Source organism: Apiospora kogelbergensis (assembly GCF_038363985.1).
Source record: "Apiospora kogelbergensis strain CBS 113332 chromosome Unknown utg000005l_segment0_segment0, whole genome shotgun sequence".
Taxonomy (NCBI): domain Eukaryota; kingdom Fungi; phylum Ascomycota; class Sordariomycetes; order Amphisphaeriales; family Apiosporaceae; genus Apiospora; species Apiospora kogelbergensis.
The window spans coordinates 6,401,157-6,421,326 of record NW_027117422.1 but is presented as its reverse complement, the minus strand read 5'-3'; the positions used below and the strand labels follow the sequence as shown (position 1 = coordinate 6,421,326).

Genomic DNA, 20,170 nt, shown 5'->3' with positions numbered 1-20,170 from the left:
TAAGTGATGGAAACTGCGTCGACGGGCAAACATTTAACCAGCGAAGTGCCAGACGGCAATACACAAGCTTTGAATACCCAAAAGTCGAAACCAAAAATCGTACGTAAACAATGCTTCCCGAGCCCACAGTTTCTGTTCTGGGGACCGACCCATCGTGGCGTAAGCACACTCTCAACGGCAACGCCTTCCAGCAAGACGCCCTCCAGTCCTTCAATGGCTGGCAGTATGCCTGCTTCTACAGCGCCCGCTCCGAGCTGAGCGACCGGGAGCCTTTGTTCGTCCACTTGTCGCGGAGGAAGCTGCCCGTGGGACGGTGGGAGACGTTGGTGTTCGAAGACTACCCGCAGACGACGGACGACGGGCACAATACAGCCCAGGTATGCGATTCTGAAGCCGTGGAGGAGCCGACTGGAGTGAAGAAGGCCAGACTGGCTTTGGGCGTCACCACCCGCTTGCATGTGCTGAACCTGACGTGACCAAAAGCTCGGTATCTGCCCGGGCGACGGCACCATCCACCTCTCGTACGACCACCACTGCGACCCGCTGCGCTACCGCCACTCGATCCCGAACCTCGCGACAGCCCCCGAGTCCTACGTCTGGTCCGCCGACCACTTCACCCCCACGTCACCCCACCTCCCCGGCCTGGCGTCCTCGCCGGCCCACGCCGAGCTGCTGCGCGACATCACCTACCCGCGGTTCGGCCAGCTGGGGCGCGACCTCTGGTTCTCCTTCCGGACGGGCAAAGCGGGGCTCGGCGACGACCACCTGTATCTCTACTCGTCCCGGCGCGGCGCCTACTCGTCCTTCTCTCAGCCGTCTGCCGACGATAATGCCGGCGCGAAGACGACGACGACGACGGCCGTAACGCCCTTCCTCAAGGGCGTCCGCAACAACCCCTACATCCACGGCCTCGACGCCCGCGCCGGCTCGCTGTACGTCACCTGGGTGTACCGCGACTTCGTCTGGTACGACGGCTGGGACGACCCGGCCGACACGCAGCACAAGCAGCAGGCGGGGCCCAACTCGGCCGCCAACAACCGGGACCTGTGCTTCGCGTACTCGACGCCTTCTGCTCCTTTTCCGTCCACTCCCGCCTCGACGAACGACGACGAAGAGCCCGCCGGACGGGTCTGGCGCAACAACGCCGGCGACGTCGTCGCCGACCTCGCCCGCGGCGAGAGCGTCGCCCCCGCGTCGCGGGGCGTCACCGCGCTGCGCATCCCCGGGGCGCCGGCCTGACGAACCAGGAGGCGCAGGCCGTGGACCGCGCGGGGGCGTGCACGTGCTGAACCGGGACGGCTGCCGGTCGTACCCCAACGCCGACGCCGAAGCCGAGGTCGAGGAGAAGAAGGAGGGCGGCGGGAACGAGAACCAGGAAGTAAAATGGAAACACTACTACCGCGACCCCGCCACCAGAGCTTGGAGGGCCCGCCCCCTGCCCTGCGGCTACGTCAGCGGCAAGCGCGGGCGGCTGGCCGTCGGCGGGGACGACGACTTGTACTTCGTCCTGCCCGGCGAGGAGGGGGTTGCGGATCTGGAGGGCGGGCGGGCGGGAGGCGTACGGGGCGTACGAGCTGGTCTGGAGCAGCGGCGGCAGCAGTGGAGGGGAGGAGATGTTCCCGCCGACCGAGCCGCTGGTCGACACGTACCGGCTCGACCACGACAACGTGCTCTCCGTCTTCGCCAGGCGGTACGCGCCACCGGACGCGGAGGCGCCGCGCGGATCGAGAGCCGAGCGCGGGGACGACAGAGCAGAGAGGAGAATCGACGTGGTCGTGTTGGATTTCCAGCTCTAGGGTTTCTTGCTTGCTCAACTTCGTAATCAATCACCTGCGGTAGACCGACATAAAACTTCAACTGCCCATACCCAAGCATGTCGATTACGTCTATTTCGTAGATATACATGAGATATAAATCCAGGCCTATACTTCGCCGCGCCGTTTCCTCGCTATGCATTGTCCGATCCAACACCCAGAAGAGTAACGTAACAGCCCTCGAGACTAACCACCCCCTCATTTTCATATTTTCTCCCATCCCCCATTCGTGCTATGTACACCCCCGTTCCTAGTCTCGTGTAGCCCATTCCCATTTACAATCGCCGTAGTCTCCTTCTTTTCGGGTATCTGCACCGTCGTCGTGCCCGCTTTGCCTGTTTCCGTCGTCGCAGCCGGCGCCACCATAAACGCGGGCCACCGGTCGACGTTGAACCCCGCGGACGAAAGCGCCGCCAAGACGCCGTAGACGACGAACCCGACCACGGCGATGAGGTCGATGATGTGCACGAACCACCAGGGGTACTGCGTGCCCAGGGCGCAGTTGGCGAACTCGTAGCGCCACTCCCACGCCGCCTCGTCGAACCAGGCGCTCAGCAGCCCGGCGTTGCCGCCGTACTGGCCCATCATGCTGCGGACGGTGATCTCGCGCAGGCCGGGGAAGCCGTCGCGGCCGGGGATGTGTTGGGCCCGGGCCTCGTCCCAGGGGAGGACGTCCCACTTGCGGTCCTCGGGGTTCTGCCCGTCGGTCTGGTTGACGAAGTGCCACGTGTCGCAGCCCTCGTGGTCGTGGCCGTTGAGCAGGACCCCCCCTACGCCCGCGCCCGCCGCCCGGCGCGCCCGGGTCCGCGTGCAGCCCGAACATGCCCTCGAGGAAGCCCTTGGACGCGTCGGCCGACAGCTGGTACTGCTCGCGCACGCCGCCGCCCTCCTCGGCCGGGTGGAAGTCGAAGTAGGGCGGGTCGACGCACACGCCGCGCCGCTTGTACAGCGGGATGTGCGTGAGGACGACGGTGAAGTGGCCCGCGAACTCGACCGCCGCCGACGTGCCGATGACGTCGTTGACGAACGTGTACGTCCGGTCCTGCAGGTCCGCGATCAGCGCCGGCGTGTCCAGGTTCATGTCGTTGACCACCACGATCCGCAGCTCCGGCACCAGCCGCGTCCCGTCCGGGTTCGTCGCGGCGTCGAAGAGCGTCGTGTTGTCGGTGCCGTCGGAGAGGGGCAGCTCGAAGCGCAGCTCGTACGCGGCCTTGCCGAAGGCGCGCTCGAAGCGCGTGAGGCGCTCGTGCGTCAGGTCGCCCGCGTAGCCGACGTCGTGGTTGCCCGCAATGTTGATGATGCGCCGCTGCCAGACCGTGTCGTTGGCATGGTCCGAGTTGAGCTGGCCCGTCACGTCGTACTCGTCGGCCGGGTAGGCGGCGACGTCGTCGGGGACGCGCTCGCCGCCGGCGAACGAACGGTTCCAGAAGCGCCAGCTGCGGCGGCCGAACTCCTCGTTGGTGATCCACTGGCTGCCCAATAGGTCGCCCAGGACGGTGACGTGCGTGGGACGCGCCCACCAGCGCAGGGTGCGGTAGATGTGGGCGAGGTAGAAGTCGTTGCCGAACAGGTCGATGCGCTTGCGCACCGACTCGACCGTGTCCGGGATGTCGTCCATCCAGAAGTCGACGAGGTCGTGCAGGGCCTGGCGGACGCGCCACCGCAGCGAGGCGTGGTGCGTCTGGAAGGTGGCATGCGCCCAGGCGCTCTTGAGGTGGGAGAAGGAGTCGCGGTAGGCGTTCGGGATGGACGTGTCGCCCTCGAGCTGGGGGTCGCCGAGCGCGAGCAGGCGGAACGGCGCCAGGCTGCTTGTGGTCGGGGGTGGTTGGCTACTACGGCCGCCGAAGAAGTCGCCCGCGTGTTGCTGCCATGTCGAGTGGAAGGCGGCCGAGGGGTCGGGTCGGTCGCCGGGTGTCGGAAAGGCGCAGCCCAGGAACACCGGGTACAGGTACAGCCAGACGGTGCTGGCTACGCAGACGGGGACGAGCAGGCGCAAGACATTGCGGAGGAGAGCCGTGGGGGACATGTAGATGGCGGCATGTGACGAAGGCCGAAGGAGCCCGACCGACCAAAAACGTAAAAAAGTATGCAGCAGCTGCACAGAGAAAGGGAAACTCTAATAGCAATAGCAACAACAAGAATCAGATTGAAAAGAGACGGGACGAAGAAAACAATAAGGCCAAAAAATGCAAATGAAGGCTTATTGGGGCTCGCCTGTCACGGAAGAACAGATGCGAAGCGGTGGGCGGATTATTAGATTAGGAAAGTAAACAACATCGCAGGTTTGATTTGAAGGCATACACACACAATCTACCAATTCGAGTCAAGACAGCCGAACGGGGGCCGCTTATTGCTCATGCTTATGGCGCATGGCGCAGGAAATAGGGGACCGGCCAGAAAACTTGTGTTGCCCGACCCGCCAATGGAAGCTGCTGTTTCAATTCCCCCTGTTCTCAAAATAAACGGCCGTTGGGTTGCACTGCATGTGGTTTGGTGGTACGGACATCTAGACAACTTGCATCAAAAAACACTTTTCCCTTTCTCTCTCGTCCTCAACCGGTTTGGAACCTAATTTAATCGATCACCCCAGAATCTCCATTCCTGAAAGATTGCGTGGTCTTTGGATCTTGGAATCGAGCTTGGACTGGATTGGATCGAGGGAGGGGCATCGCGCCCAGGCCAATCGCTCCTGTCAATTGCCAACAGCTAACATGTATCATGCATGCCCCTTTTCTTAATGACTGTCTTCAAAATCAGCCAGGCCGCAACAACAAGCACCAAATATATGCCATTTGCCATACCCCAAGTCTGTGGTGTTGACTATGAACAAATGAGAAGACGCACTGCTCGTATTGAGTGTACATGCAACTATGGCTATGAGATCACCTCTGACCTTTCCCAACCGTCTACAAGGTTGCAGCCGTACATCCCGCATCGTGGTAACCATTCCACTTCCTTCCTTCGTAACTCATCAAGAAATCGTGGCGAACGTTACATCTCCTCCTCCACCTCGTCGTCGTCATACGTCGGGAAGTCGACCTCGAAGTCGACCTCGCCGTCCTCGTCCGGGAAGGCGAAGGCGACCATGGCGCCATTCTTGAGGCCCTTGGCCACGGGCGTGTCGGCGGCGCCGGCCTTCAGCGGCTTCCAGCCCTGCGCGGGGTCCGCGGCCGACCTGGGCACGGCGTAGGCGATCTGCGACGCGTCCTCGGGCAGGGCCGTGGCGGCCCGGTCGTCGACGGGCGACGCGATGCCGTCGGGGAACCGCTCTTGCAGCACCTCCAGCAGCTCGCTGGACACGTCGGCAAACGTCGACATAGGGTCCACGAAGAGGAAGATGGTGCAGGTGCGGTGCTTGAACCGGATGGTGATGTCCACGTCGGTGATGTTGTCGCGTTGAACCTGGAGTCATGATCAATATAAAGTGCTCTCCTGGCGAGGGACAGTAGACACTTACCATTTTGTGACGATTGATATATGACGTAGCTGGTGTTTGATGCTTCCGTTCCGTATCAACAATAGGCCAACTAATCAATGACGATGTTCAAGGAATGAAGACAATTAGGAATGCAAACGCGCTGCGGTAGTGACGGGCTTGCACACGAAACCACGTGAAGCCGTGATGGTGCTGCCGATGGAAGTTGAGTGCTTGCAGCTGCTGCAGCGGTTCTTTGGTGCTTTGGTGCGGGCAGTACGTACCTGGCCTGGCTGCTGGCAATTGGCAGTTCTCAATTCTCGCTGGGGGCCCGAGCTCCCCTCCTCCCATCCCGAAAGCTCCAATCAACACCGAGGCAGAGAAGCGAAGCCAATAGGAGACGAGGCTCTCGATTTACAAGACAGGCTCTTTTGCGTGGTTTGCGAAAAAAACGAAATCCACATCCACGTCACATACCCAGTGCTTACCCTCAACAAATCCCTCGTCCAGCCATGGGACCTCTACAAGAACGAGTCGAGCAGGCTCGCGGCAAGCAGCTGCAGCAACGCCCGACCTTCACCAAGGAAGACTACGACGAGCTGTGCAAGACGTCGCGGCTGTCGCTGCCGCCCTTCCTGCGCATCCCCATCGCCGCCTTCGCCGGCTTCTCCCTCGGCATGTCGCTGGGCCTCTCCTACGGCAGCAAGATGGCCGGCCTGCGCTTCCGCGCCGAGCACGCCCACAAGCTCCCCGACACCACGGCCGGCTGGTACATGTATCACAAGAGCAAGAACTACCACCTGGCCTTCGGCGGCATCAAGGAGGGCATCAAGACGGGCGCGCGCATGGGCGTCCTGACCGCCGCCATATTCTGCGCCGAGAACCTGTTCGACGTCTACAGGGGCTCCAAGGATTTGTTCAACACCGTCGGCGCTAGTCTGGCCGTCGCCGGCGGCTTCAGTCTGTTGAGTACGTTCCTTGCCTTATCTTTGTCATACGATACCACCCCATGCCATGCATCCCTCCGCGTGTGATGACTGACAGATTGCCCCGAACAATAGACCGATTCTCCGTCCCCGAGACCGCCAGAACAGCACGAAAAGGCCTCATCTTCGGCATTGCCTACGGCGGTGTCCAGGACCTGCTCTCCCTCGCCCAAGGCCGCCCTGTCGGATACGTCGAATTCGCGCGCAGACACTTGGGAGGAAGCACGACCCAAGAAGAGCAGGAGATGGCCTGAGATATGCGCCATGAAATATCCGTGGCATTTGTCTGGCCTGACTAAAGGGTATGCACAGCAGCGTGGATCTGCCACTAGTGTGTGCCAGGACATTTTGTCTTCCGTCGCTAGGCGAGAACGCCATCCCCGTTCTTACACCACCTGGCACTTCTGCCCTGTATCGGCACCACTCGAGACGTGCGCGGCAAGCCCCTGCACGGCCGAGTCAGGCGAGAGAAGAGAGTGCCGCTGCAGCCTTCCTGCGCCAAGCCCTGCAGTGGGAGCTTATTGTTTCGCATCATTTGGTCACTGCCAAAACAATAGTGCCGTCGCCCATCCTCCTATCCTTCTGGGCGCTCCCACCGCCATTTTCTTTTTGGCTAGGGTCTCTAGTCAAGGGGAGCGGCCTTTCTACCCATGGCCAGCCGGGACTATTCTTTGCGGCTCACGTGCGTCGCATTGCGCTGCGTTGCTACCAAATCTCCACGGTGGTGGTCTTTTTTAATCTCCTTACTAGCTCAGTGCACAGGTTCGCCAGCGATAGCCGAGCCCTGCGAGTCGGATGGAGCTTGTATGCTCCACAATGATATTGTCGTGAGGGAGAGAATGGGGAACAAAGAAGGCCTCTACTCCACCTTGAGCCGAGTCCCTCTGTCCCTCCAACCTTGAGCCGAAGGGCACTCCACCAACCAGATGGGCTAGGCAGAGACCTACAGGAGAAGGCAGAGGACCGGACTCGCCAGTACTGGCCGAAGATAGCAATCGCTGGGCTAGTCCGACTGCGCACACGCTCAGTTGACGCCGTTGGGGGGGATAGTCGAACCAGATGGGGTTCTTTTTGGGGGGCTAGTGTCGATATGGCGGCCACCGACGGCCTCGAAGCTTATTCGCCAATGCCCAAGTGCCCCCTAGGACGGCTATAGGCGGCATTTCGCCTGCTTCATTTCCCCACCTACGTGATGCTCCCGATAAGCAAGAGCATGCAACGAGCATATCGCCGTGTCATAACCTCCGTTGGTACGACGTCTCGTTGGCCAGAACTGGTGGATGGATCGGGTATCTGGGAAATGCACGCCGCCTATGCGCTTCCCTTGGCTGGGCCCAGCCAGTCGCCATCCTTTTTGATGAGCGGCAGGCAGGATCGCCTGCAACCTTGAGCCGTTGCGATAATCGGAGATAAAGTCCACCCCGATCTTGGGCCATGGCCTGAGTAAGGAGCATTATTTAGGTTGGATAGCATCATCTAGCAATTGCAGTATGCTCGTCTTCTCTCCCGTCTCATTGTCGTCGTCGTTGAAACTACCGAACCCTCATCTGCCAGCATAGCCCTTGTTTCTTTGTTGTTGCCCATCTTGCCTGCCTGCCTGCCAGATCAGACAAGACCAAACTCCATACACACCCTCCACTACCACCTACTTACTTACTCCGCACCGTCTTCTTCTAGAGTTTTGCCAACGTTCTTTCCATAGACCACAAGAACGCGTCGCTTTGAAAAATGCTCAAAATCCCCGTGTCAGGCAGACCGATGGTCGTGCCTTCCATCCGGAGAGTGCCAAACCAGGCAGCATGTGCCCTTTTGGTCACGCGGGCAACCGCCATGCACAGGATGACAACCACCACATCGTCATTGAATAGAACACAACAACGAAGCATGCAGTCCTCGCCCCAACGCCCCTCCCCACCCTCCTCGGCCGCCGAACCCTTTGCATCGTCCCCCGCCGACAGCACCAGCAGCCTCATCGCGCCCGCCGCGACCGAAGACGCCACGACGATGGCGCTCAAGCAGACGCCCCTCGCCGTGCTGCCGCTGGCGACGGTGCTGCGCACCCTGCTGACGACGACGGTGTCGTCGTCGCGCGTGCTGCTGCCGCCCTCGCTGGCCGCCATGGGCCTGCTGGCGCACACGGCCAACCCGCTGCTCAACCCGGACCGCAACCCCCTGCTGCGCGCCTTCCTGAAGCAGACCTTCTACGCCCAGTTCTGCGCCGGCGAGAGCGCCCCCGAGGTCCGCCGCACCGTCGCCGGGCTCAAGCAGATCGGCTTCACGGGCGTCATCCTGGGCTACGCCAAGGAGGTCGTCCTGACGACGGAGCAGCAGCGGCGCCTCGAGCGCGACGGCCTGCCCACGGGCGCCGACGCCGAGGACTGCGTCCGCAACGAGGTCGTGCCCTGGGCCGCGGGCACCATGGAGACGGTCCGCCTCGCCGGCCCGGGCGACTTCGTGGCGCTCAAGTTCAGCGGCGCGGGGCGCCAGGCCCTCTACGCGCTCAAGAACCGCCTGCCGCCGCCCAAGGAGCTGCGCGCCGCCATCGACGCCGTCTGCAACCTGGCCAAGGAGCGCGACGTGCCCCTGCTCTTCGACGCGGAGCAGGACGCCATCCAGCGCGGCATCGACGACTGGACCATGGAGTACCAGCGCAAGTACAACGCCGACACGCCCGGCCACGCCCTGGTCTACGGCACGTACCAGGCCTACCTCAAGTCGACGCCCGCCACGCTCGCGCGCCACCTCGCCGAGGCCCGCGAGAACGGCTTCACGCTCGGCGTCAAGCTCGTCCGCGGCGCCTATCTCGGCTCCGACCCCCGCGACATCATCCACGACACCAAGGAGGCCACGGACCTGTGCTACGACGGCGTGGCCGAGGCGCTGATCCGGCGCGAGTGGAACGCGGTCCTCGCGCCTTCTTCATCTTCTTCTTCTTCTTCCGCCACCGACGAAAAGAAACCCGAGGCCTTCCCGCTCGTCTCCCTGGTCCTCGGCTCCCACAACCAGGCGTCGGTGCGCCGCGCCCGCGCCGTGCGCGACGTGCTGCCGGCGCACGAGGGCACGCGCGAGCTGGCCATCGCGCAGCTGCAGGGCATGGCGGACGAGGTGTCGTGCGAGCTGGTCGCGGTCAAGAAGGGCGACCTGGTGCGCGACGGCGGGCTCGAGAAGACGCGCGCGTACAAGTACATCGTCTGGGGCTCCACGGGCGAGTGCATGAAGTACCTGCTCCGCCGCGCGCGCGAGAACCGCGACGCCGTCCAGCGCACGCGGGACGGGAGGGACGCCATGTTCGGCGAGGTGCTGCGGCGCGTGCGGCGGGCGTTTGGGATTCGGGCGCGGGCTTGAGTCGGGGGTTTCTTCTTCTTCGGCACGTAGACGCTACGGGTGATGTGACCAGGGGAGGGAGCGTGGGTTTGATATTTGCGGATGCATGAGCGATGGCAGGCGGGTACTTTGATTTTCGGTGTTCCGGTTCGGTTTTCACGGGCGTTGTCAAGGGGGGCAGCAGCCAGAATGGGCGTTTTCTGTCTTTCGCGGAGTCTTCGTTCACGCGCTCTCAGATCGTTTAGACTGCATTGCGGCACGTTAGGGGTTTGCCTTTGCCTACGGGAAGGGGGGTTTGTTCAGTGCGTTTTCGATTTCCGAAATGCTGGCTTGCTACGTGCGAGACCACAGGATCGTCAGTCCTACAGACAGACATCAATATGCATACACATATCTAAACTGAGAGTTGGGTGACCCAAATGACTGGACGTGATATACTTAAAACAGCAGCTATACATGCTACAACGTGTAGATTATTTACCTGCTTCCGGTATAATTTGAGCAAGCAGGTTCGGAGACCAACATCATGGTGTTTAGGTACAAGTGAGGCCAGCGAGTTTTACGACTCCCAACAAACATGTATCATTGGAAACCCAACAACTTCCAGAGTGACGTACGCACTGGCTTCCTTCTGCAGATCTGTGACCTGATTCATCGCGGTCCCAGTCGCGGATTAGCACGGCTTTCTGCGACTCTCCCCGATCGCGTTCTCCACGATTGCGAGGAGCTCAGTGCGAGTAGCGTGCGGCATGCGTGCCCAAGGGCGCTGATGAAGGGGGCGAGATACGGCATGAATGCTTCACTTATGATTAGAGCGCAAATATGCCCGTACGGTCCCGGGCTGCTTCGGTTCCGCCTTCTATAGCAAATTTCAGCTTTGAGAATTAGGGGGCATCCTACCTACGATGTCGTTCCGGTTTTACATGCGATAGGTGCGAAGATAAGCAAGACATCTGGCAAAACATCGCCACTTTGCGGATAGCTGGCTCCCTTATCATGTATAGTTCTGATACTCGAACATAGCCAAGTGGACGGACAGCCTGGGCAGCTAATAATGATGTAAGTAACATCTGAATACGTGTTTCTGTTCATCATGATCATCTGAACCCTTTAAGGGGTATCAATGCATTGTAGTGTCAAGGGCATTAGGACAACCTAAATGAACCCCCTGTTCGCGTACCATATTAGATAAAAATACAGTCGTTAGTAGGAGCAGCCGTACTACTTTTTTGCTGGCAATCAACGTTCTAGTGAGCGTCATTTCAATTCAATACACTTCCAAAGTACATAATTCGTGAAGATAGTGAGCCGTATGAACACCGGGAAAAGACCTTATCCGTATGTCAAGGCCTCCTTTGGCTCTTCGATGGCCAGTAATCATGTGGCGCCAAAAGAGAGTCCCTGCTGCTTTTTCTACGCAAGTACCAAAACACTGGTCCCATGCTCTTGCGCATGACTCGAGTCGATTAACACATGAGCATTCATCTCCAATCTCGACCCAATCCCGCCGTAGCTGATGATCTTGACTTCGTCTTCCTTCTCCTCCCCGTCGTCCCACCCCTTTTTGGGGCCCCACGCCAAGTTGCATCCCTTGGCCGTGGTGGCTTCGAGGAGGGCTTTCATCATGGCGCCGTTCTTCTTGACCGAGGGAAAGGCGTCGAACTCCACCGTCTCCAACCGCGGCAGTCCAGCCAAGACGGCGCCCAGCAGTTCGCGGGAGAACCGCTCGTAGAACCCGTCCGAGTGGCGGAAGCCCTTGAACATCTCGTTGGAGGGGTCGCACTCGACAAAGACCTTGACCCGGCGGGCAGAAGTGCAGTCCTTCAGGCCGAGTCCCTCATTGACCACCCAGCCGCGTGGGGGCGGTTCCATCCTGGCCCCAGGCGAAGCTCGAGCGTGTTGATCATGGAGCGTTGATTCGGGGTCATCCGGGCAAGTAGCGGCTTCTTGGCCTTGAAGAACTTGCCGTAGATGGGGAAGAGGCGCACGGTATGTGTGGTGTAGAAGATATAACTGGCCTCCCGGTAGACGGTGCGGCAGGTCCGTAGAATGCCAAGTTTCTTGTGGTAGCGCTTGTAATTTTCGTTATCGAGATCCAAGACTTCGCCAAAGTTGTCGAAGTGGTATGCGTAGACCCGTTCTCGTAGCTCGGAGGGCAGTTCCATGAATCGGAAAGGGATGATGACCTTGCGCTTCGGTTTGGGGGCATTCTCGATGGGCACGTCGATGGTCAGGTCGCCGATGTTGACGGCCAAATCTGCGATGGGGTCGGACTTGGCGGACGATACGGGGGTCGGACCTGACTTGGAGCCAGAGGCCCGCGAGGCCTTGGATCCGGCGGATGGACGTCGCATGATTGTTGTCTTTCGAAGGTGAGTGCAGTTACACTGTCTAGTGACTGGTAGGGGTGGCGAAGACGGACGATAAAGCGGTCGGATTCGCGCGTGGAATGATGGTGGGGCCAATTCCTTATCGGAAGTGGTCGAAAGTCGATACAGATGGCGGCGATAGGGTCCTTGAATGCTGGACTGGTGCTTCTAGTGTTGTGGAAGAAGTTGGAATAGAGCGAGGCGTACCGAGGGTGGTGCCATCGCGATATTCTCAAACGAACGACAACCACCCTCTAAAATGCAGCTCCCTGAGCAGCCATGGTTGCTTGTAGGGGTCTGGTGGGATAAGTGGGCGGCGGATCGGGACGCTGGGCGGTAGCGATGGGAGTTGCAAGCACCGATATGTATCAGTGGTGTTAGCAGATCACAAACAGTCAAATCCAATCAGGCAAATACGACGGAGATGGGGAAAAGAGGAAAAGGACTCGTTCCAAAGAGAAGAGGCCGGATGGGAGGGAAAAGGTTGAAACAGATGAGTAAGAGGCGAGGGAGAGTAGATTCGGTCTTGACTCTTTCAAAGTTCTAAAGTCCGGGGTAAGTCGGTGATTGGCAGGGCGGGTCAGATGATGGCAAATAAGGCGGGGACTTGTTCTTTAGCATGGGAATCAATGGCTGCTTCGGCATGCGACAGCGCTGTCCGTTCAGAAGGCCCCTCCACTGCGAAGGAAAATTGTAGCACTGGCACTCCGACAATTGCCACTCCCTGGTTAGCTTACTAACAAAGCAAGATCAAACCATGGGGTAGAAAGATCTGGGATTCTTTATGGGTTATCTATGCAATCATGCTTTTAGTAGAAATCAATTGGTATTTAGACATATATCCATTGATCCTGCTGGGAGCCCATCTGCATCCAACTTGCACAGCATCTGATCGAGATAAGTGCCAGCGACAACGGTCCAGAGGAAGTGGGATGACGTGGGGGCTGTGGCTGATGATGGTTCGATCGTCATCAACCGATAAGCTGAAGCACAGGCATTTCCGGGCTGAGAGCGCTAGCTTGGCTTAGCTTATCTGCCCCCCCCAACTGCCAACTGCTCGACCCAAATTGTGGCTGGAATAAAATTCAGTGCAGGGAACTGAATCGAACCGCCAGGAGCTGCTCAATTTGATTTTGGACGCCAGCCCAATGGACTGACGCAACTTTACTCTGTACACCACCTCAACTTCTCTTCTCCTCCTCTCTTCTAACACCCCCAACGACGACAATCACCTGTCAGCTCGGCCTTCTGGCTTGGACCGCCATCCTCTCTGAATAATCCTGTTATAGCGATTTTGGTGCGACCATACCCCTGCCTAGCATGTGGTCGAGAGCTCTGTTGCGCTCGGCGCGCTCGCCGGCTTTTTCGAGGTCAGCTCTGCGGACGCCGATAGCTTCCAGGACCACAGTGCCGTCTTCCTCATTATGGATGCGAGGCATGGCCAACAAAGGCCCCGATTCTCCTTCATCGCCGAAATCTACAGATCCTCAGTCCACCTCGGAGCCGTCAGAACCCACAGAAACGACCCCTCAAAAACCTTTCAACCTGCCCGATTTGACTCAAGGAATCCCGTCAACTTTCGAGTTCGAAAAGGAGGGCACCACCAATAAGTCCGCATTACAACAGCTGGAGGAGGAGGAAGCGGCCGCGAGCGGCGGCGGTCGCGGCAAGGGCGAGCTTCCGGCATCCGCATACATTTCCTCGACGGATAGGCGGCGCAACAAGACGGCCAACTACATGTACGGAGGTTCGGTCCTCTTGTTCATCGGTAGCGTCGCATACCTGGGACGGGACTGGGACGAGGAAGAGGCGCCGGCCCACCAGGACATTCCCAATGGATGGCTCCCGGCCCTGTGGTGGAAGCGCTTCCGCGCGCGTACCGGCGACTCCATGAACTACTACAAGGAGCCCGCGTTCGAGAAGCTGCTGCCCGACCCCGACCCCATGTTCGAGCGCCCCTACACCCTGTGCATCAGCCTGGAGGATATGTTGGTTCACAGCGAGTGGACGCGCGAGCATGGCTGGAGGATCGCCAAGCGCCCCGGCGCCGAGTACTTCCTGCACTACCTGAGCCAGTATTACGAGCTGGTCCTCTTCACCACGGTGCCGTTCGCTATGGGCGAGCCGCTCGTGCGCAAGCTGGACCCCTTCCGCTTCATCGTCTGGCCGCTGTTCCGGGAGGCGACCAAGTACGAGGATGGCGAGCTTGTCAAGGATCTGTCCTACCTCAACCGTGACCTGTCCAAGGTCGTCGTGATCGACACCAACGCCCGGCACGTGCGCAACCAGCCCGAGAACGCCATCGTCCTCCCCAAGTGGACCGGCGACCCCAAGGATACGGAGCTGGTTTCGCTGATCCCCTTCCTCGAGTACGTCCACACGATGCAGTACAAGGACATTCGCGATGTCCTGAAGTCGTTCAGTGGCAAGCACATCCCCACCGAGTTCCAGCGCCGCGAGGCCATTGCGCGCGCCCAGTTCGAGAAGGAGTACAACGCGCGGAAGCCCAAGCACCAGTCGGGCATGGCGTCGCTCGGCTCCATGCTCGGCCTCAAGCCCAGCAACATGAGCATGGTGGTGTCGCCCGACGGCGACATCAACCCGAGCGAGGCGTACGCCCAGGGCAAGATGATCCAGGACATCGCCCGCGAGCGGGGCCAGCGCAACTACGAGATGATGGAGGCGGAGATCCGCAAGAACGGCAAGAAGTGGCTCCAGGAGGAGCAGGAGGCGATGGATAAAGCTAATGCCGAGGCCATGGCCAACATGAAGGGCTCCATGACCGGCTGGTTCCTTCCGGGTGGCGAGAAGAAATAAAGAAAAAAAATCCACCGACGGCATGGTTAACGGCCAATTCCGGGAGAAAAAAACATCTGTACTAATATGAAACAACCCATAGGCCCTGCGTTCTCTTGTGTCGAAAGATGGCGGCGGGGTTGGCATAAAATGGGGGATGTGCTACGATTCTCTAGACTGGGGAAGGAAGGCCCAGGAGCAACCGCGAAAAACGACAAGCGCCTCCGTTTTGATCTCTCTACTCCCTTGTTGATATAGTCTGATCAGTTGATGGGCGACGACGAAAGCATCCTCGAAGCGGGCAGGAGCATCGTGGGGAAGAGAAAGGGGGGGACTATATTTGGTGGTGGTGATGATGATGATGGTCTGGTTCTCATGTCACATACGATGTACGGAGCATGGAGTGGACATAATATTACTGTATATTATCTGTACAATTCTCATGAAAGAATGGAAATGTCCAACTTGGAGTCTCGCCTTGCTTGGGTGTGCAAGTAATGTTTGAGCCTGGTCGTCGCACGATTTAACCTAATGCAAGTCACGACGGGCAGATTGACAGGATGTTCGATTTGCTGTCAATCAAGCCCGCCCAGCCAATCAGTTTCACGGCCAATCACTGCTTCTGGCCGCTGGCTTTGGTGGCTAGACAAGATCGCCGTTCTCCTCGCACACTCAGCACACACAGCCTAAAGCCTAGGCAAGAAACTGCCTTAGCGACCAGTCATCTGCCCTGAAGCGGAAGAAACACTTGATATAACCTCGTTTTTTCCCTCCTCCGGTGTTTACTCTACCTAGGAGTCAGTTTCACGCCATCCAACATTCGCAGCATGCATCAATTGATTTGGAAATGGCACCTACTTATCCACCCGAAGCAGTGACGATCCTTTCTTACAAAGCCGAGACAGGCGATAATGAGCGCGGCGACGCCGACAAGCAGGGAAGGGATGCCAAGGGCCAGGGCCACGACGACTTCACGGGAAAAAGGCTCGGAATCGGGCTTGTTGGAATCGGCCATGTTGAAGACGGATGGGTATTGGCGGTGATATAGCTATGCACAATGGAGAGTCGAAGTGTGGAAAGATGGGGTTTCTGAGATTCTCTTGATGGGATTTCACAGGATGGGCGCTTGTCTATTATTTATTCTAGCTGCTTTCGTTTCTATTCTTGACATCGAACCGACAAAAAGAAAGGACGTTCTGGCTGCAGAGCAAAGACATGCCGATTTGCTCAACCAAACAAGTACGGCAGCGGCATAGGCTTACGACAGAACTGTAGGAACGGCTGCCGACAAAACACCAGAGCGACTCTAGACCCAATCACCGTTCAAGGCCACGGGCAGTACAGTCTTGGCAAGGGGCCATTCTCAGGGATACCCATCCTTTTATGCCCGCCATCTGCCATCATCGTCACAGCCGCATCTATTCCCATCTACATCGATTATCACTACCGCGACTCAGTGAGCCGCAACTCCCAGCAACGAGCCTTTCCCTCCTTGCCAAGCCGCCCTCCCCAACATGGCGCAATTGATTACGTACCCAGGCGTACCTGACTTACTGGCTGGCTATTGAAAGGGTAGAAATAGATCAGTGAATCCAGCGAATCTACTGCGTGTGCTGGTTGTACCTCGCAGCCTGGTCTCCCAAAACCCAGAGACCGTACTTGTAGGCAGCAGCCACATCTCACATAACGTCTCAGTAACTGTCCTCTGCAGATCTTCCAATGGTGTGCAGCCCTGTCTCTACATATTCAATCTTGGATGTAGTTGATTGATGAAGGTCACCACAAAATGTATACATCCGTTCCCGCAAGACCAGACGGCGTATAGCAGAAGCTTCTACATATATATCCAGCCCAGAGCGAGTCGATGCCGAATACCATTTCCTGACGGTCGCACCCATCCATCGGCATCAGCCGTGCCACTAGTCTTTGCGGCCGACGCTCTTGCGGATGTTCTGTTCTGGTGGAGAGTACGGGTAAATATGGAGTTTGTCGCCGCAGGGGGTAGAAGCAGGGGTACGAGTGTGGGAGACGATCTGATCTACGAACCAGCTCCCCGGGAACATGTGGGTACACACACACCAAAAGCGACGGAATGCCGAAACGATGGCTGTCAGTGAAGGCAGTTCAATCAATGCCAGGATGGGGGTTGAAAGACTTATGTGCTGAATCCCTTTATTATCCAGTCTAGATGAAGATGAGCTTGGGAAACCCGACAGTGAGTCTACATAGTTCAGTATCAATGGAAAACCAAATGTCGAGTGAGCTTCTCTTGAAAATAGGCTGTGCCATTTGCAGGTGGCCGTTGCTGACTGGGTTCTGTTTTTGGAGTAGTGGCGGTGGCTTGCCCACGGTTGATTCCGGCTTGTCTTGTGTTCAGTCCCTGTCGGAGAGGGCGGTTGTGCGTGGGGGAACGACATTTTGTTTCACCAGAGCTAGAGCTAGAGCCAGAGTTATGAGTTTCCTTTGGATTGCACAGTAGAGATATATGCTCCACGTACTGCGCCAATTGCGTATACCGGTAAGAATTGAATATAGATCTCGATGAATTCATTACTTCTATTCCCTCCATTTCCAGTTGTAATCGCTATCAATTATACAGGTTCCAGAGATAGCCGAAACTGAGGAGCCACTTGATGTAAGTCATGACGGATAGACTGACAAGCGGCTCGAGTCCCGCCCCCCACTTAGCCCAGCCCAACTCTAGCCAATCATGACGACTAGCCATCCCTCCCACGGTGACGACCGTGTTGACAGTCCCTTCTTGCTTAAGCTTCTTGCCGTTATGGTGTATACCTGACTAAGACATGAACGATGTACTGCCGCCTTTGCTTTCCTCCTTGGCCTGTAGCAAAGTCGGTGGATGAGTAAGCTTCGTGTCATTCGAGATAGAAATAGATTCAATGCATGCTGCAGTTGATTTAGAGATATCACTTACACCAGGTCCATCCGGAAACCGGTCCACGCCCCTGACAACACCCTTCCCTCTACCTACGAACCACCCTTTATGTCGGTTTGACGGTCAAATGCGGCGCCGCCGAACTGGGCGGCCCCCGGGAAACACGGCTTGGGGGACAAGGGGATCTTCTTCGTCGCCGCCGACGTAGTACCCACCACTGCTGGCCGGGATGTCGCTGTTTGGGAAGAGTAGTGTTCGTGGATAATGAGAAGGCCAAGATGCGATGTGGCTTGTTAGCGGAGAGGGGTGTTGCTTTATATAGGTGAGGTGGGCAATCCAGAGCGCTGCGACGGCGACGAACAGGGATGGAATGCCCAGGGCCAGGGCTACGACTACTTCGGAGGAAAGCATGATAGAGAACTGGAAAGGGCTGTGTGTAAATATAGAAATATATATGGATAGACAACGGGGATGGAAAGAAATATATATGGATAGACAACTGGGATGGAAAGAAGACTAGAGGAGGTGGTGAAGCAAGTTTGGGGGCGGGCCTAAGGATTGACATGTAAAAACGGGGTGAATCATGGAGCGGCGGAAAAAATGAACGCACTTGTGCCGGCTCTTCTTGGAGGAGTGACGCTGGCCTGGTTTCCAGTTTAATCGGTGATATTATTTGATCGTCAGCGGGTCTGTCTCCCATTGGACGAAGAGAAGCTATAAAATGCTCAGATCAACGCAGCGTCAGGGCCGTGCTTTCTTCGACTAAGGCGTGTCATGGAAATATTCTATAAACCGAATAGCCTTGGTGAAGAATAACAGAGGGCGGACGGCGGAAACATTGTCTGGACCACATGGTTTTAATTTAGACCGGGCCAGTAAGCTCGCAGACCAACAGCTTCTAGTTTATTGGAAGACATGACTATCTGTAGTGATGAATGCTTACCCACTTGTTACGATGAAGTCTGCTTGTTATATAATTGACGTTTTCATTTCCGCGTCGCTATGGCCGGTAAAACGTCCAAAATCAACGAACCATTCATTACCAGTCACCCCTAGGGGGCAAGTGTTAACTAGCTGCACGGAGAATATCTAGTTGTTCCCGGGCAATTTTTAGTACTGTCTAACAGACCTGATCATTCCGAGGTGGAGACCAATGGCCAACTCTGCTTGAAATCCGAGCAACCGAATAACAAAGTCACGGCAGGGTCTGGAAACCAACCGCCTGGACCCTGTTGGGTATGGCGCAAGTGATGTCTACAGCTACAGAGAAAATTACCCCTCCAAATACAGATAGCTTCAACTGATTACCCCGCCAACGCTTCGCAGCGTCAATGAGCAGCGAAATGGCCCTTTGTACCCCGGACAGCCGCAATAAATAACCTTATCCCGCCATGATCATAATTGATGAGACTCGCAATTGAAAAAAATTCTATACAATATACAGTCCCGATCGGTCACAATGGCTTCGTCTGTTGTCCGTCTAAGTACCCAAAAGATGCATAAATAAGTGAGACATCTTTTGGAGCACATGGGATGGCACTTACACAGGCCGACACGTTATCCACTTTAAAGATCTCACCCCTACAGCTCAGCGACCACCGGACGGCGCCATAGTGGGTGGTCCTCGTTCCCTGGAAACACCGCTTGCGGAACAGGGGGACCGAACAGCTGACGTTGCTGCGGAGGCAAGCCTGGGACAAAGTTGTCGGCCAGCGCCTGGGGACGCTGGTTCAAGTAGGAGAGGTATGCAATCCCGAGTGCTGCAACGGCAACGAGCAGGGACGGGATGCCGAGAACTAGGGCAACGGTGACTTCGGGGGAAGGCATAACAGAGACGGAAGGGGATTTGACGTAATGATAATATATTAGAATATAAAATGTATAATATAGAGCAAAGCCTGAAGAGATGAGGTTTAAGGGCTTACGATTCAGTTCATGAGATAGCTGTTTAGCTTTATACATATCATATAATAAATAGATTCGTCGCTGGCGGGCTGGTGAACTACACGGCATGTTTGCATGTCCTGTATGCTAAGCGTCTGCCGAGAGCTCCCATGTCCCTGCAAAATTCTATATGCTAAGCGTTAGCTAATAGTTGCGCAATGTCTGGACAGAGGCCAAGGGCAGCCAATCGGTGCCAAGCGGCAATATGCGCTTAACTGATGACCTGGATGTTCGGGTTTAGCAAAAGGGTGGCTGTACGGACAACGAGGCGTTCTTCTCTAACTAACCATTGGACGGTCCAACCACTAGGAAATCGGAGATTAGTTTATTTCTGGGTGTAGATGTCGAAAGCTCATGGGAGCTTAGCAAAGCTTGAATGTAGCTAGAAAAGATAAGGGATCCGATATCTATGGAGAGTACATGCGGGTAATTGAATACAACATAGCTATAAGCTCATGGCGTTTTTTCACAACATATCTCGACAAATTGTCACCCAGAATGCACATGAAGTCATTCTTTAGCACCACCAGTCAATCGATGGCCTTGGGTTGTTCTTTTCTCGATGCCGAGTCGTAGCGACGCCAGTTCCATCTGCTGTTGTCGTTCTTGTCCCCCTTTTCAAACAC

The 20,170-nt window shown here is 57.1% G+C and overlaps 8 protein-coding genes across 8 annotated transcripts; 5 read left to right on the top strand and 3 right to left on the bottom strand.

The window, feature by feature from the left end:
* Positions 1–110: 110 nt before the first annotated feature.
* Positions 111–1,796, top strand: PG998_008757 (uncharacterized protein; the record flags this gene model as incomplete). Its single annotated transcript, XM_066875573.1, has 4 exons — positions 111–377; positions 484–1,216; positions 1,257–1,525; positions 1,575–1,796. The coding sequence occupies 4 exons, from the start codon at positions 111–113 to the stop codon at positions 1,794–1,796; spliced, it is 1,491 nt and encodes a 496-aa protein (XP_066731518.1).
* A 222-nt stretch (positions 1,797–2,018) lies between these two features.
* On the bottom strand, positions 2,019–3,840 carry PG998_008756 (uncharacterized protein; the record flags this gene model as incomplete). The annotated part of the gene is made up of 2 exons (XM_066875572.1): positions 2,019–2,492; positions 2,542–3,840. The coding sequence occupies 2 exons, from the start codon at positions 3,838–3,840 to the stop codon at positions 2,019–2,021; spliced, it is 1,773 nt and encodes a 590-aa protein (XP_066731517.1).
* A 965-nt stretch (positions 3,841–4,805) lies between these two features.
* Positions 4,806–5,274, bottom strand: PG998_008755 (uncharacterized protein; the record flags this gene model as incomplete). Its single annotated transcript, XM_066875571.1, has 2 exons — positions 4,806–5,216; positions 5,272–5,274. The coding sequence occupies 2 exons, from the start codon at positions 5,272–5,274 to the stop codon at positions 4,806–4,808; spliced, it is 414 nt and encodes a 137-aa protein (XP_066731516.1).
* A 467-nt stretch (positions 5,275–5,741) lies between these two features.
* PG998_008754 (uncharacterized protein) lies at positions 5,742–6,469 on the top strand (the record flags this gene model as incomplete). The annotated part of the gene is made up of 2 exons (XM_066875570.1): positions 5,742–6,198; positions 6,291–6,469. The coding sequence occupies 2 exons, from the start codon at positions 5,742–5,744 to the stop codon at positions 6,467–6,469; spliced, it is 636 nt and encodes a 211-aa protein (XP_066731515.1).
* Positions 6,470–8,099: 1,630 nt separating this feature from the next.
* On the top strand, positions 8,100–9,560 carry PG998_008753 (proline dehydrogenase; the record flags this gene model as incomplete). The annotated part of the gene is made up of 1 exon (XM_066875569.1): positions 8,100–9,560. The coding sequence occupies one exon, from the start codon at positions 8,100–8,102 to the stop codon at positions 9,558–9,560; it is 1,461 nt and encodes a 486-aa protein (XP_066731514.1).
* Positions 9,561–10,952: 1,392 nt separating this feature from the next.
* On the bottom strand, positions 10,953–11,893 carry PG998_008752 (uncharacterized protein; the record flags this gene model as incomplete). Its single annotated transcript, XM_066875568.1, has 2 exons — positions 10,953–11,412; positions 11,502–11,893. 2 exons carry the CDS (start codon positions 11,891–11,893, stop codon positions 10,953–10,955), a joined length of 852 nt encoding a protein of 283 aa, XP_066731513.1.
* A 1,335-nt stretch (positions 11,894–13,228) lies between these two features.
* PG998_008751 (Mitochondrial import inner membrane translocase subunit) lies at positions 13,229–14,725 on the top strand (the record flags this gene model as incomplete). Its single annotated transcript, XM_066875567.1, has 1 exon — positions 13,229–14,725. One exon carries the CDS (start codon positions 13,229–13,231, stop codon positions 14,723–14,725), a length of 1,497 nt encoding a protein of 498 aa, XP_066731512.1.
* Positions 14,726–15,551: 826 nt separating this feature from the next.
* PG998_008750 (uncharacterized protein) lies at positions 15,552–15,752 on the top strand (the record flags this gene model as incomplete). Its single annotated transcript, XM_066875566.1, has 1 exon — positions 15,552–15,752. One exon carries the CDS (start codon positions 15,552–15,554, stop codon positions 15,750–15,752), a length of 201 nt encoding a protein of 66 aa, XP_066731511.1.
* Between the last annotated feature and the right edge of the window lie 4,418 nt (positions 15,753–20,170).